Here is a 16138-nt window from a genome sequence, read left to right as displayed (position 1 = left end):
ACGTCGCATTTGCGTTGAAAACCAAGACTACACAGATAGACTCGATCACCTTAAAGAAACGCTATCAAACAGGAACCACCCAAACAGTGACCTTCAAACAGCTTACATCGCTGCAACCAAACTTGATCGAGCCGAGGTCCTCAAGACCCGCCCGAAGATCACAAGAACAACAACGCCTCTTCTTACTACTAAATTCTCAAACGCACTCCCAAACGTGAATAACATCCTAAGTAAATACTACCCGATTCTCACCAGCAACCAGAAACTTAAGAAGATTTTTCCCGACCCTCCCAGAGTAGCCTACAGACGCAACACTAATTTTAAAGATGTTCTTGTGCACGCCAAACTACAGAAAAAGAAGAAGTTGGGAACCAATCCCTGTGGTCGCCCCAGGTGCTCTACATGCAAACACATTCAATCCACTACTACAGTAAAAAGTACAGCGTCGAATTACACACACAAGGTAACTTCGGCTTTCACCTGCACATCAAGCAATGTAGTCTACTGTCCAGAATGCGCCGCTTGTAGCAAACAATACATAGGTGAGACCGAACAACAAATCAATACAAGACTCAATGGTCACCGCGCGGACACAAAACACAATTTACCCAAAGCAGTAGCCAGCCACTTTAATGAACATGGACATATGTTTGACAAAGCAAGGCTCTATATACTACAAACAAATTTCCGTTCCCCTCGCGAAAGGAAGTACACGGAATCATACCTCATACACAAGTTTAATTGCCTACACCCGACAGGAATTAATTTGGCACGCGGCAACTTAGAATCTTTAAAAGCTGTAACTTAAATCTGAAACTCTCATATCATCAACCAATACACAAAACACATTAGGCCACCAGCCAACTTTAATTCTTAACCTCGCCTACTCTTTCATTTCGGAGGAAAAAAGGGGAAGGAGGGAGAAAGGGAAAAGAAAAAAATTTCCTGCCTACTACTCAATTTAATGTACTCTTTCAGGATTTTACGTCTATACCAAGTGTACGATCCCCTTCTTCCATGTACACTTGCCCGCGCCCGCTTCTGCACGCGTCACCCTCCTGTTTGCTATACCGATTTCGCCCCCCCTTCCCCCTGCCCCCCCCCCTTTTTTAGTCTTTTTTTTTTGAAACCCCCTCGACAACACATTCCGAAGTCAATATGCCTTTTTCGGCGCCTCAAGCCAGAGTATCGCCTTCTGGATGCCGCCGTAACGACACCTACGTTAAGCGCGTGGGGCAGTGCCCCTTGAAAGACCATGCCGCTGCCTTTCAGTCACCCCACACATTGCACCGCAGACTCCTCGTCGCCACCTTAACTATTTCAAAATTACTCGACCTATTGCTTGACCGGCCGTTCTAATGCCTCAAAAACATGCCGCCAACGACTTCCCCTGAATACCTCCTAACCTTTCGCATACCCAACACGCTCCCAAGCCCCCGTATTTCTTAAAGATTTCATCTTTCTCTTTCTTTTTCTTTCACCCCCCCCCCCTTTGTTGTGTCTTGGTACGGCCCTGGCTCCCCCCTGCTTTTTTTCCTTTTTTTTCCCTTTTTTCTGCTTCTATTTCTTTTCTTTCCTCGCCGCGTGCCCACTCTCCCGCTCTTGTCCCTTCGTCTTGAGAATGAGGCTCACAGACGTCGGACGACAGCGCCTGTTCCCTCTTGTAATCTCTCTCTTTAAAACCAGCCGCCAGCGACAACACCCGCACGTGACGTCACTGCACTAACCCTTTAAAACTAACGAGGATGACGAGGCCGCCTTTGACGAAGATAGGTCCACCTATCGAAACGTTGGCCAGCCTGTCTGAGGTACTTCAACCCTGTTTAAAAAAGTTTATACCACAGTGTGCCATTCCATCTGCCAGCCCCTTTCTTGTTTTTGGACTAAATGCGGAACAGGCAGATGACGATTATCATTGTGTGGCAAAAGGGTGTAATTATGCTTAAGAGTGTATGGCGTAAGCCAGAGCAACGGATAGTCACGAGCATTTTCTTCGCGGGTGTGCAGCGGTGAGTTCGATCTACGACACGGTGCTGCAGGCGCTCGGCGAGAACCGCAGGCGGCGCTACGTGTCTGCCGAGAACGTCTTCTTCTCGCGCTGGTGGAAGGACCAGTCTAAAGCCATCCGTCGCCGGGTGCACAACCTTGTGCAGTCAGGTAAGGGCGCTGGCTCCTCAAGAAACCTTACTGATTGTCTTAAATGTACCTATAGGTACCTTAAAGCATAAACTGCTTTCGCCTGCGGTTACTTTCATTTAGGGACAGCCGTTCTACAGATCACAACATGGAGGAAAGAAAAAAGTACTTGAAGGGAGCATGACCCCCCGGGCAGCTAGCTTCAAGAAGGCAGCCTTCTCTGACGCCGTCCCTCCCCCTTTTTCTCTCTCCTTTCGAAGCTCCATCCGAGCATTGACGCTTGGGAAACAAAAATGCATGAAAAAAAGCGTTTTGTTAACATATTAACTGGAACGCCAATGCGTCTTTCCGCAAAGTTCGGGAATTTATATCTCGAAAGTGGTGTCATCCTGAGAATTCGTTCCAAGTAGATCCGCCTCGTGAACTCCACGGCTGGTATTTGTAAATTGCAATATGGGCAATAAAGTAAATAGTTCGAAATTTAATTAGCGCATTTTTGTTAATTCGTCGATTATTCATTTCAAATGTTTGTAGAAGTAATGTCCACCTCTTCGAGTAGACCAGCTCTTGAACTAGAATTGTGACATCTCCCATAGTCATGCTTTAAAGATTTTTGAAAGTGTTCGCTGAAACACCCTGTATATTATGTTAACACATCGTCAATGTCATGAAAGAGTTCTAAATGCTTGCGCAAACGAATAACCGTGATGTCGTTACATCGCAGTAACATTTAAAAATGAAGAAACCCGTTGTATGCGACACTTAAACTCGATAACGTATTTATGCATGGCGTCACCAATGCAATGTATCACTGAAAGTGTCATCCCAGGCCGAATACATAGTGAGAGCTGAAAACCGGCACATAAAGCTGCGCAGTTGTCATCGCTACAGGCTACAGACAGCTGTTGTTTGCCTATCCGACCTACTATGGCACTTGTCGCATTACATTGTGGGACGGACGGACGGACGGACGGACGGACGGACGGACGGACGGACGGACGGACGGACGGACAGACAGACAGACAGACAGACAGACAGACAGACAGACAGACAGACAGACAGACAGACAGACAGACAGACAGACAGACAGACAGACAGACAGACAGACAGACAGACAGACAGACAGACAGACAGACAGACAGACAGACAGACAGACAGACAGACAGACAGACAGACAGACAGACAGACAGACAGACAGACAGACAGACAGACAGACAGACAGACAGACAGACAGACAGACAGACAGACAGACAGACAGACAGACAGACAGACAGACAGACAGACAGACAGACAGACAGACAGACAGACAGACAGACAGACAGACAGACAGACAGACAGACAGACAGACAGACAGACAGACAGACAGACAGACAGACAGACAGACAGACAGACAGACAGACAGACAGACAGACAGACAGACAGACAGACAGACAGACAGACAGACAGACAGACAGACAGACAGACAGACAGACAGACAGACAGACAGACAGACAGACAGACAGACAGACAGACAGACAGACAGACAGACAGACAGACAGACAGACAGACAGACAGACAGACAGACAGACAGACAGACAGACAGACAGACAGACAGACAGACAGACAGACAGACAGACAGACAGACAGACAGACAGACAGACAGACAGACAGACAGACAGACAGACAGACAGACAGACAGACAGACAGACAGACAGAGACAGACAGACAGACAGACAGACAGACAGACGGGTGTAAAAAATCAAAGCATCTCATAAGAAAAGCAGGGTTACAGGAAGGTGAAAGGGCAAATGACAGAAGCCCCAGCCTGCAGCCACCATTTTGACAAAACTTGTCAGCGTAAAGACAAGTGTATTTGACGAAAGGGAGAGTCCAGGTCAGGCTTGCCAACTTGGCCCCCATTGTCGTAATTATGTTATCCTTACAAAGAAATTTATTTACGCTCGCTTTTCCAGTTCGGTGGAATTGAGCATCTTGAAAAGCGAAGAAGTTGGAAGCCGAAACAAAATAAAGATGAGGACAAATTTACGTGTGATGTCCCAAGAGCCGTGCGATATGTTGTTCTTGTTGTTGACCTGAGTGGGTAGTGGCGCGCGCCCACATTGTGAGGGTTGGCAATAAATATCTCGCAGGACGGCTTCAATTCGTGGGCGGCGGCTGGGTGCAGAATGACGAGGCGGTGACCCACTACACGGCTATCATCGACCAGATGACGCTGGGCCTGCGCTTCCTGAACGAGACATTTGGTTCGGACTGCGGCGTGCCCAGCGTAGCCTGGCAGGCCGACCCCTTTGGACACTCGGTCGCACAGGCCTCGCTCTTCGCAAAGGTCAGGGGTCATGCGAACACGCACGGCATTACGAAAATTCTCGTCTATATAGTCGCTACTCTGAGAAGTATTTCCACCAGAATGAGAGAAAACTGAAGCAAGTAATAGGCGTAGAAAGAAAAAGTAATGGCATCTTCATGTCTTTGCAACGAGATCTCACTGAAGGTCACCCGACTAAAACCAACATCATGTCTACAGAAAATCAAAGTACTGCACAGACTCTAACATGCTCAAAAATAGAACAAGGATAACAGCAAAGAGACATAGGACAATCTGCAAGAGACTTTAGTGCCAAGCTTGTGCGTGTGCTACGCGAAGAGAATGTACACGAGATGCCACGTGCAAATAAACAATCAAAGGTCATGTTACTAAGAAATAATCGGAATACAAGCAAGAAACGCGGCAGAACAATAAACAAACAGTTCAAAAAAAATTAAACATCTAATATCTAATGTGACATAACAGCAGGACAGAGCACATTAAGGAACAGAGCTAGAATTTAGCAAAAGGGTCATATGGTAAACGTCCGTCATCCGACGTGGTGCGCTGATGTTAGTTCACCAGTGGAGTTTGGCGCTGTGGCTCCTATGGAACCTAGGTAGGACATTAAGCAGTATAATAGCAAGAGGTTGGTGGCGCAACCCACCGCCCCGTTCCAAAGGGGACTCTCATAACATCCATCCATACAGGAAGCGGCTTGCTCGTTCCTAACTTCGACGGCGGTGGCAGCGACCGGCGGGGTTGGCGATGCCCTGTAGTGTACGTCTGGCCTCGCGCAAGGTTGCGGCCCGGCTTCGTCCCTGCGGGCATCTTAGCGCCCGCCCGATTCGAAGTTGAACGCGTCTCTCTTCCAACTGCCATCCTCGGACCCGCGGTCATTCGACACCCTGCCCGGTTGCGTTGCTTTCTTCTTCCGCACATTTCTCCGCAAGCCGCACTGTGCCGAAGCACCTTTGTTTGAATCTCACCACCAATCATCACTAAGAACCGCCAGCAAATAGACTTCCAAAGAATGTTGTAACACGCTTATCGAGCTTATCTTGGCATACATTGACATACACTGCCACATGACGCTTTACGTCTATTCGCGGGCTTCTTTCACGCTCGGAAGAACACGTATATAGCATCTATTGAGCGCCGCCGTTACGATTTGATATGCACTTGATGGTGTGCTGTTTGCGGCGCCGCATAAGTGAGGGCTGCTTGAGCCGTGTGTTTGCAACCCCGCCCTTCTCGGGGCAGGGGATGTGAAAGATGCGTATGTGTCCTGCAGGTGGCTATCTAATCACCTGTCTTGCCAGTGTCAGACGTAATTTGTTCCGTTCCTACTCTTGGCCTTCAGCAAGGACGAACTGAGTCTTCTCGGGTGAAGACAACATGCCCGTTGACAGCAAGTAGCCGGCAACCACGTCCAGGGTTTCCTGCATTGCCTTAACTGCCAGCTCAATGCTGAGATCTTGCGGTTCTGTCCACACTCTGAGATCGTCCGCGTATATCGTCTGTTTCAAACAATTAAGAGAATGCCTGTGTACGCCCCGCAAGATCTCGCATGATCGAATTGAAAAGTGTCGGTGATGACATGGCTCCTAGAGGCACTCCACTGGTACTGTCGACAACGCGTGGGTTGTCCACTTCTCTACTCTTGTATCCTGTCTGCACGCCTCACTTATATTTTGCATAATGAATCCTTATCAACTAGCTCAGCTTTCTGTCGTTCTAAGGTTCTCGGTACCCGTATCTACCTCGTACGTTCGATCATGCAGAAAAAATTTAATGCAGTTTCTGATTCGGGTGCCGATCCCCGATTGCTGCAGCGCCTTGATGACCGCTGCATATTCGACTGTGTCGTACGCCCTCTTTTGAATCCACTGTTACAAGATTTCCGGGACGTTTCGTGTTGCCGCGACGACCGTTGTGTATACTTGTCTCGGGAGATGCAGGCTGCCGTGAATTTACATGTTAGGGCGGAAGCCTGTTTGCGCCGAATGTAAGTGCCTCGTGTTTTCCTCCAAAAAGTGGTTTACTTGAGTCAGCCACAATCCGTCTGCCAGTTTATAGACACTGGAGGACAATGAGATCTGGTGCAAGTTGCTCCCGGTATACGGTGTCTTGCCTGGTTTTGGTATGGGCGTTACCACATCTTGCTTCTTTTCTGGTAGCACCTGTCTTGAATCTAGACCTCGCTCACGGCGACCAAATGCTGCTCTTTTAACGTCACAATAAGGTTACGTAGCACCTCCGAAGTTACACCGTCCTTGCCGGGCGCACTAGAGAAAGGTAAGATTTTCTAGGCCAAGGAGCAGGCCATTGAATGTTGAACGTCATTTGAAGGAACCTTCTTGTTGCACATGGTCGGGGCAAGGAGCAGTGCTTGGCATTGGAAAAATATGAATCCGAGACCTCGACTTCAAGCTCGCTCGTCGGAAGTCTTGTTTCCTGAAAAAGTGTTTTCTCTCTTGTTAGTTTGTTTCCCGATGTCTTGTAATGTTCGGAATGTCAACCATAACTGACGCAGACCCTTTCTCGTTAGTAGATGCACAGTTCTCCCGCCGTCGAATTTGTTACAGAATCATGGCGTGCCTTCGGGCCTTGGCTATTCGCCAAGTCTATGTGTGCGGTCGTTGTTCCTGCATCGGAAGTGTTTACGCCACATTCAGAAGGCGTTTCTCCTGATTTAGGATGACACCTGTTAATTCTAGTCTATGCGTATGGATCCTACTAGCCAGTGCTATCTTCTCCGACATAGGAATGTTTCGCTGCTTCATACTTCTCCACCTGCGCGCTGAATTTAGCTGAATCAATATTCTGCATTTTGCGCGCGCATCGTGCTTTCATGCGCGTGCGAAAATCACCCAAAGCGGATAGTGATCTCTGCCAATAGCGTCTGGATGTCGGCGTCACTCGGCAACGAGATTTAGTGCAGTCCATGTGAGGTAAGGAGTAGAGTCTTTCTCTCCTGCATCTAGCCCGTTTTTCGTAGCGTAATCAAGGTTGTTGACGAGGATGAAGCCTGCCCGCTCCGTCGTTCCTGCGAGTTCGTTGCCTCCAGGCGATGTTGTCGAGCTACAGCAAATAGTATTGTGAGCGTTGAAGTAGCACCCGATGAGCATGTGGCCCTTGGAGCGCTTTTGTGCGCCTTTCCTCAAGAAACCGATGCCTCCTCTCGTAGGGCGTCCCGTCTCTGGTCTTGGGTAGCATGATACTAGAAGGAAAGCTCTACGCTTACCACTTGCTTTATGGTGGACGTTGACGACCTCTTGACAGGCGTTGCAGTTGGCTGCCGTATCAATAGTGCGTGTGTGAAGTCCTTGCTCAAGATTGCTCCTACCTACGCTTGTACTTTAGGTGCTTGGTTACTGCGCTGCTTGTGTAGGATTGAGGGTTGGAAATAGCCTGAGTATAGCCACGAAGTTCCGGTGCTGTGCCTCGAGTTCCATGAAGGGTACCGGAGGCTAGCCGATATATTTATACATTGTAGCCAATGCGGTGGCACATAAAGCAAGACTGCGGCAATCCTGTTGAAAGACTGCGAGAGCCCCCTGCAACAGTTGTTCCAAATTTTCGTTGGCTGGTGAACATCATACTTCATGGAAGCTTCGCCACCAGTTGGCATATACCTTGCCCATTACGTGAAGGTTGTTCGACGCGTTCTGTCGACTTGCCTTGCTCGAATTCTTGAAATGTCGTGAGCACGTAGGTTTGTTGTATGATATGTACGGCACATGGCAGGAACATGGAGACTAACAAAAAAGCTTGAGATTACGTATAGGGCTGGGCACCGAGCTATGGAACTAAGTGTGTTAGGCGTAACGTCACGCATAGGTAGGCGGCTGTGAGGAGACAGGAAAAGAGCTCAGTGGATTAGAAAGCAAATGGGGGTAGTCGATATTCTCGTTGTTATTATTACGATACCGTCGACAGACACGGACACTGCATAGAAGATCCGCCGCGAGAAAAACGATGAAGTGTCTTAGCTCTTGGCGCGAGTGAGTGTGTATATATTGCGCTCTGGCTGCAGTGTAAATAGAACGTAAACAGTCAATTTTGTCTGTCTTTTCACACGTAACACTTTGGTGGAGGTGCAAGAAACAAAAACGGGGCTGGGCAGGTCATTTAAAGGGCAGGGTAGATAACCGGTGGACCATTAGAGCTGCAGAATTGGTGCCATGGGAAAGGAAGCGAAGTCGCGGGCGGAACTATACTTATGCAGTGATGAAATCGGGAAATCTGCATGCAGAACTTGGAATCAGCTGGCACAAGACAGGGGAAATCGGAGGTCGCTGGGAGAGGCCTTCGTACTGCGGTGAACATAAAGATAGGCTGGTGATGTGCAATTCATTTTTCACGTGGAAACCTATACGCACTGCGCTTTTTGGTGGCTTTCGATAATTGGACGGCGCAATGTAGGGATGAGTTTTTTTCTATCGATTCTGTTCCTCTATTGTCAACCGCTAACAGTCAGGCTATGCCGACCGATAATCATGGCGCGGCGTCGCTTGGACCACTGAAAAAAAGCGAAACGAACAAGATTCGAATAGAATCGTTACATTGTCTCCGCCCTCTGTGGAGGTAACGCTAGCGATTCGAGAGCACCTCAACGAGAACGTGTGCACCGTGTTTTCTTGGGAGTGTCCACGAGCTTTCAAAATACATCCGTGTGCGGATATCTTGCTATTCAAACGAGAGTGGTCATACATTCTCGCACTATTGTCGGGCAAATATAGGCGGTGTCATAGTTCAGCTTTTAATGTGATTAGCATTTGTTGCTTACTTTGCTTGCTAGCTTGCTTGTTGGCCAGCTTGGCCTGGCTAGCTGGGCCGGCTTGGTATGGCTTGACAAGGCCTAGCTTTATTTACGCCGTTCTTCCCAGTGACCTAAGTTGTCTACTGGCTTGGGCCACTAGGTATGCGCTCAGTGCTGTCTTGCCGAACAGGCAATATGGGCCACTGAGAATGTGCCTAAAACAGAATATTTATACTCAATAATTAATAACGTAAACAGAATAAAAGCTCTACAAATAATGAATTTTCCGCCAATAAGCTACACATACACTATAACTTGAATGCTTATCTTATTGACGCAGATAATCATCCCCAAAGGACGCATTCTGCCTTTTTTTTCTGACTAGGAAGTTTTGTTCCGATTAGGGAGCTCATAACCGATACATCCCGAACGGGTTGCCCACCCGCTATACTCAACGATACTCAGATCAGCATGGTGTTTGTCTCCATGCGTTGCAGATGGGATTCAGCGGCATGATGACGGGCCGCGTTTCCATGGATACGCTGGAGCAATGGAAGGCATCCCAACATATGGGTTTTGTGTGGAAAACGGCCGCCTCGACAAATGGTAAGTCGTCGCAAATGCCTCTTGATTTTCAGACGCTGCGAACGTCGACACTGTAGCGCTCTCGGAAATTTAGAAGCACGGGAACATGGGTGCTTGAAGTTTCCTACGTAGTAACGATGTCAGTGAGCCGCCGCACCTCTGTTTAACATAAACGCGCATTATGCGCTCAATGTGGAATGAAGTCACAAGCATACGCAGCTTCATCGTCATGTTCTTTTCCCATCATGCTGCGCTACTGATCAGCCTCTTGATGAAGTCATGAAGGACGGAACGAAAGCTAGGACGCAGCGTGACATCAGACCCCTTGAGTCAGCAAGGCTCGGCAATGCGGGCTCTTCATAAGGTTGCGAGAGATTTGAAGGTAGTGCTCGCTTCGTGGTAGTAACAGCGGTAGCAGTGTACTAGAGTATGACAAATGAGTGCCGCGAGTATCCTCAAGGTGATAGAAGCTTGCACGACAGCAAAAAATTATCACCCACCTCCAAACGGCGATAGTCACGGTTGAAGTCTATCTCCAAGGAACCGGACTGCGCTGTTCGCCGGTTAAATTGGAGCTTCTTCTCTACAAGCCCATTAAGCGGGGTCGCCCTCCCAAACACCAATCTGATCACCGACCCTGGGACGCCATTACCCTACGCCTTCAAGACGGCAGTCATATCCCACACGTCCCAAATATCCGGGTCCTCGGTCTCACCATCTCTACCAAAGGCTCCAACACCTTGGCTCTAAACAAGATCTGTGCCCAATCTCAAAACACCCTACGCCTTCTTAAACGTTTTCTCTAACCGACGAGGGGGACTCAAAGAAGAAAGCCTTCTCCGCCTCGTGCAGTCCTTTGCTATATGTCACATTACCTACGTTGCTGCGTGCCTCAACTGGTACCGGGCTGAGCAAAACAAGCTCGAAACCCTCATACGAAGGGTCTATAAGCAAGCAGTTGCCCCCCCCCCCCCCCCTCTCGCATTATACCAGCACTGAACTCTTCAACCAACTGGGCGTTCACAACACCCTTGCCGAACTCATTCAAGCCCAACAACGTTCTCAGCTGAAACGGCCTATCCTTACTGAAACGGGACGCTTTATTCTATCCACGCTTGGCTTCACCTACCATCAGCAACAGGGCCCCAAACAACCGATCCCGACCACACCGAGCCTATCCCTAAAAACATGCACCCTGAAAATAACAGGGCCCAGCGCCAAGCTCGGGCCGGAGCTGTCGTAAAAGCCCTTGCTCACGTGCATGGCGTCACATCTGTTGATGCAGCCCAATATTCCCATGGCACACGATTTGTGGCCGTCGCCACACGCGATGGAGTCCTACACCACGCCTCCAGCGTCATTACCCTCAAAGCCGAGACGGCTGAAGAAGTGGCCATTGCCCTGGCCACTCTAGATCCCGCCTGTCACACCATCATGTGTGACTCTTGCTCAGCCATCACTAACTTCAGCAAAGGCCGTATTTCTCCCCAAGCACTTCGCATCGTCTGCCAGGCACCACACTCTAAAGACACCATGATCTCCCTCTAATGGATCCCGACCCATACAGGCCCTGTCCACCCACACCTCCCCATTCTCAACGAGCTCACCCACTCCATTGCTCAAGGCCCAGTCAACCACGCCGAAGTCACTGGAGACGAGTTGGACACCAGGGACAATCTGACCACTTATAACGATATCGTTAAGGTCTTTTACCTCAGTCGCCCAACTTTCCCCCCATCTCACCCCAAGTTCAGCCGGGCGCAGGCTACCACCCTGCGTCTGCTACAAACAAACACGTACCCTTCAACCGCCAGCCTCCACCTCATATTCCCAGACGTTTACACTACACCCAACTGCCGGTGCTGTGGCATTCACCCGGCTACGCTTCCGCATATGCTGTGGGAGTGCACAGTACACACACATTAACACCACGACCCCTCTCGTTGAAGCTGCATGTGGCTCTACGGAGCTCCACCCTCGACGACCAAACCTGGGCGACCCAGCACACCCGTAAGGCAGCGGCGAGGCAAGCCCTCGACATTCCCTCATGGGAAGCTTAGGCCCGGCCATCATGAAGTGCGGCTTCTACAAAAAAGGTTTATCCCCGCTACCGCACAGTAGCACGACGCCACAAATGAAAACCCCATACGGGTTTCTAAAAAAACGCTTCATATTTCAAGAAACATTTGTCCAGGTCCAGGGTCGAGCTCTGGACCAACACCCTTCCGGTGTGATCGCTGCACAATCAAATCTGTCTAGGAGTCTAACAAATTGCAAGGGGAGGTCAAAGTAACCTAGAGCTCGAAGCGCAGGGGCAAGGGAACATTCTATCATACTTCAAGTATGTTTTTTTTCTGGCACACTGTATCGCAGTTCTGTAGTGCACTGTACCGCAGTGCTAGCTCTTAGTCATGCCCTACTCCCTATATAGTTCCGCAACCCACGAGGCGACAAAAATGAGCCGCTTGCCTATCACGTGGTAAAGGCATACTCTCCAAGTGAGATATAGTTAATGACTAATGGGCATCCTGGACAAACCTTACCGGGACACCCTAAGTCGGCGATGATTGGGCGAAACGATGCCCTAGTGCGGACCAGTGCTGAGAATTCCACAAGTTTCAAGCTTCTCACGCGATGCTTCCTGCAAGCTAATTTTTCTTCCTGGATGGGGCGTGCAATTCTTGTAACCGGCACTACAGCACGCTTTCTCTCTTACCCTTCTTTTTCCATCTCAGTGCCTCTCGTTGCCGTTCCCTTAGTTTACGGTAGCAAACCAGATGTCATCCTCCGATTATCCTCACTGCCCTTCAACATCTATTCATTTCTCTCTCTCCCTCTTTCTCACTCCTTACATGAAAGGATCGACAGTAGCCGCAAACCCCGCCCCCACAGGTCACACGAACCCCGGCGAAGGTGGCGAGCTCTTCACGTGGGTGCCCTGGAAATCCTACTCGACGCCGGCCGAGCTGTGCTTTGACGCGTGCAATTATGCGGAACCGGTAAGTGAGTTCCTCGCATTGGCATTCTTTCTGTTAATAAAATAAAGTGAAATTTTCATTGCCTCTTCCACCAACCAGCGGGGGCGGTCTTACCGAATAGGCAACTTGGGCCATGGGTATGTGTCACTGTGGCACAATGGTTAAGCAGTCGAACCTCTTTATAATGTTTCATCTGACACAAATAGCTTCGTTATATCCGATATTTGTTACATGTTATATATCTAAAAATAATCGGGCTCCCCGGCTTTTACGCACATTGAAACAGCAGTGAGGCAATTTTTATTAACTTCGTTATATCGGTAATATTATATGTTTGTGTTCGTTATATCGAGGTTCGACTGCAGCAAAAGCTTTAAATGCGCTTGCGTATCCGTCGTACTCCTCTGAGCGTACGCCTCACACCAACCCCCTACTCATGACGAGTATCACGCAGGGCGTTCGTTATTCTGACACAGATAACGAACAGCCAAAGGCAACGAAGCCACACGCACGCCATCCCATACCGCGAGGTAGCCGCGGTAGGGAATTATAAGCTTCATGTACCTTTATCCATTGCGTTGGATGGGGATCTTTTTTTTTTGTATTGGCGAAAGATGCAATACATTGCATGTTTTGAAATGGTAGAGAAGCGCCCCGGAAACAGTTCTACGCCTGGTCCTCGATAATCTCAAGACGATTCGCAATAATCGAAAGCGTCTTTTGTTAGTCCGAGAAAAAGAAGTATGCTAAATTCCCGTATTCACCATGTCGCTCACAGACAATTAGAAATATAAGAAATCAATGCCACATGACACGGAATTATGTCGTGATTGCCACAAAAACTTGAATATCTGAGAACTATTGCACCAGTTTCTAAGCATAAAAAAAATTAGCGCAAATATAAAGATTTCCGTCAGATTGTACGGCAAGTGCTACACTTTTGCGCCTTTTTTTATTTGTTTATCTTTCCTTGCGAACTGCTGCTTTACGTGTGGCAGCGAACTGCATAATTGCTGAAAGGATCCCATGTCATTGCATTTTTTTTAATTTCACCCCGTGGAGAGACTTACAATTTGTTGATAACATTGCCAATACCTTATAATTGCAAAGATAAATAAAACAGCAGCATTTGCCTCGATGCCTGAGCAAGGACTTTCATTATGCAGCAAAGACAGTGCGAACGTAAGTGCCAGTGAGTGTACGGGGGCGCGAAACGTGAGCAAAGGAGCACGAGTACGAGTGGACAGGAGCGTAGGGGCAAGCTATTGCACAGCCGAAAGAAAAAAATCAATGAAAGCGCATCAGTCTAAGTCATAGCGCTGGATTGACACGGACCGGATAGACCGCACGACGTGCGCTATCAACGGAATTTTATTTTAGAAAAGCATGGTATTTATTCCGGCTCAAACGAGTGGAGATCATCGCATGCGCAACGCTGCATTTTCCAGATAGGCCACTTCCTTTCTGCTCAGAGAAATCGACGGAGCGCTGACGCAGTTTGCACCTCCTTTTGCAATCAAGCTTGCTTCTACGATCCCTCTCGTATCTTTATCTGCATATCTGAACACGACTATACAGTCATTAAACAGTGGTTTACACCCGCAACCATCACTATGCACGGAGACATGTCCATCTCGACAACAGTTCAATTTTTACTTGCGTTCACTTGATAGTTAGCGCACGTCTTGTCGTATATCTTGTGCGCGTCAATCCAGCGCTGCGACTTCATTTTCACGAAACCAACCAACTAGCCCAAAAATCTGCATTCCTGGATTTCAATGTAAGCGCCGGCACTTATTTAGCCGGACTGCGCGCGAGTGCTTTGCGCGTGTCTGAAAGTAAACCAAAGCGCGCGTTTCGGTCTCAAGATGCAGGACTACCGGTACTGGGGCCACGAAGTCCTGCTGAAACACGCCCAGCAGCTGGTAAGCTTTGCTCTTGCGGTTTCCTTCCGTTCCGTTAGTTTCCTTCCTCCGTTCGTCGCAGTCTCGCTTAAATTCAGCGCCATCAAAGCAGTCTCTCTGGGAAAGCAAGCCATTCATCATGATGAGCGGCTTGCTTTCCCAGAGAGACTGATGGCACAGCGACCCCATGTGCGTGAGCACGTAGTCGCATTATTCATCTTTTCTTATTTCGTGGGCTTTCTCTTACCGCAGGAGCAAATACGCACGCGTCGGTTGTCTTGCCAGAAACATTTCATTTTTGCAGCCTCCTACGATTATCTACATCTCTCTGATGGACATACTGACGGTCAGGGCATTTAAAAGGACCATTGCTCCTAATTAACTAAGTAACTGTCGGGGAACAAAACAAGGACTGGCGGTCCGTCAAATGGAGGTCGAACAACGTCCACTCGACCTTATTCGCATAGGGCAATCCGTCCTTTTTTTGCTTTGTTTTGTTTTTGTAAAGAAAGCTTGGTGTACGATAGCAGGGATAACATTTCACTTACGGACCTTCCACTTACGCAGGAGAAAGAGTACGGCGGCAAAACGGTTCCCCTCATGATGGGCGACGACCTGACCTGGTTCAACGCGGTCGAGCACTATCGGGACGCGGACAACCTGCTGAGCCGCGCGAACCGCGTGGGACGCTGGCCAATGAACCTTATGCGCTGGTTGTTCCGGGGCATCAAGCTTAAGCCCGTGAACGTCATCTACTCGACGCCCGCCTGCTTCCTGGAGGTACGAGCACACTTCGTGCCACAAGGAGCATGACGCTGCATGGCCGGTATGGTATGGTATGGTATGGTATGGTATGGTATGGTATGGTATGGTATGGTATGGTATGGTATGGTATGGTATGGTATGGTATGAAGAACTTTATTTAGGTCCTGAGGGATCAGTCTGGGACTGATGCGGGCCGCTCCCACGTCGGTACAGAGAGGCCGAGCCCCTCTGCCATCACACGGGCCCTCTGGACAGCCCTGAGTTGGTCCGCCAGCACTTCACTGTGCTGCATCCGCTGCCACCACTGTTCACCTCGAGAACCATCATCGGCCAGCGCCAAGCAGCGCCACAGCATGTGTTGTCAATCGAGCAAACCCCCCCACTTACTACAATAGACTGAAACCCCGCAGTCCGGATTAATGGTAAAAAAAAATAATAAGGAGGCACGATGCCTTGAAACAACCTCTACAATTACGATATCAGTGTTGCAGATTTGAAGCGCTCTTTGTCGTGGGACTTTCTTAAGCTCCAGACGCAGCTTTGTCTAGGTGTCCATACTTAATGCAGATTGGCATCGGTACCATCGGTACTCGCATATGCGCGACCAACAGCATTGTGAACGTGACGAACACAGTGCCACGAAAATTGTTGCCCTTAAATTTTTATTTGTTTCCGGTTTAACGAAGCTCTCAATATAAAG

At 48.8% G+C, this 16138-nt stretch overlaps 1 protein-coding gene and 1 long non-coding RNA gene across 6 annotated transcripts in view; one reads left to right on the top strand and one right to left on the bottom strand.

Moving 5' to 3' along the window:
* Positions 1-16138, top strand: part of LOC135907804 (lysosomal alpha-mannosidase-like) — a 73972-nt gene that overhangs the window by 13032 nt on the left and 44802 nt on the right. For 4 of the 5 annotated variants that reach the window (XR_010566122.1, XM_065439549.2, XM_065439548.1 and 1 more), the window contains 6 exons: positions 2008-2157; positions 4266-4462; positions 9704-9812; positions 12651-12790; positions 14638-14694; positions 15241-15453. Coding sequence is in view for 4 of the 5 variants with exons in the window: in XM_065439549.2 (XP_065295621.1) it covers positions 2008-2157; positions 4266-4462; positions 9704-9812; positions 12651-12790; positions 14638-14694; positions 15241-15453 (866 nt within the window). In the remaining variant the exon portion in view is untranslated. The remainder of the gene's footprint in view (positions 1-2007; positions 2158-4265; positions 4463-9703; positions 9813-12650; positions 12791-14637; positions 14695-15240; positions 15454-16138) is intronic. The other variant, XM_065439550.1, reaches the window with a different exon arrangement.
* The window catches only part of LOC135907807 (uncharacterized), a 265994-nt gene that overhangs the window by 223768 nt on the left and 26088 nt on the right, over positions 1-16138 (bottom strand). The window lies entirely within an intron of this gene.

This window comes from Dermacentor albipictus, chromosome 6 (assembly GCF_038994185.2).
Source record: "Dermacentor albipictus isolate Rhodes 1998 colony chromosome 6, USDA_Dalb.pri_finalv2, whole genome shotgun sequence".
Lineage (NCBI taxonomy): Eukaryota > Metazoa > Arthropoda > Arachnida > Ixodida > Ixodidae > Dermacentor > Dermacentor albipictus.
The sequence above is the reverse complement of the archived record's forward strand: the minus strand, read 5'-3'. Positions and strand labels throughout refer to the sequence as shown.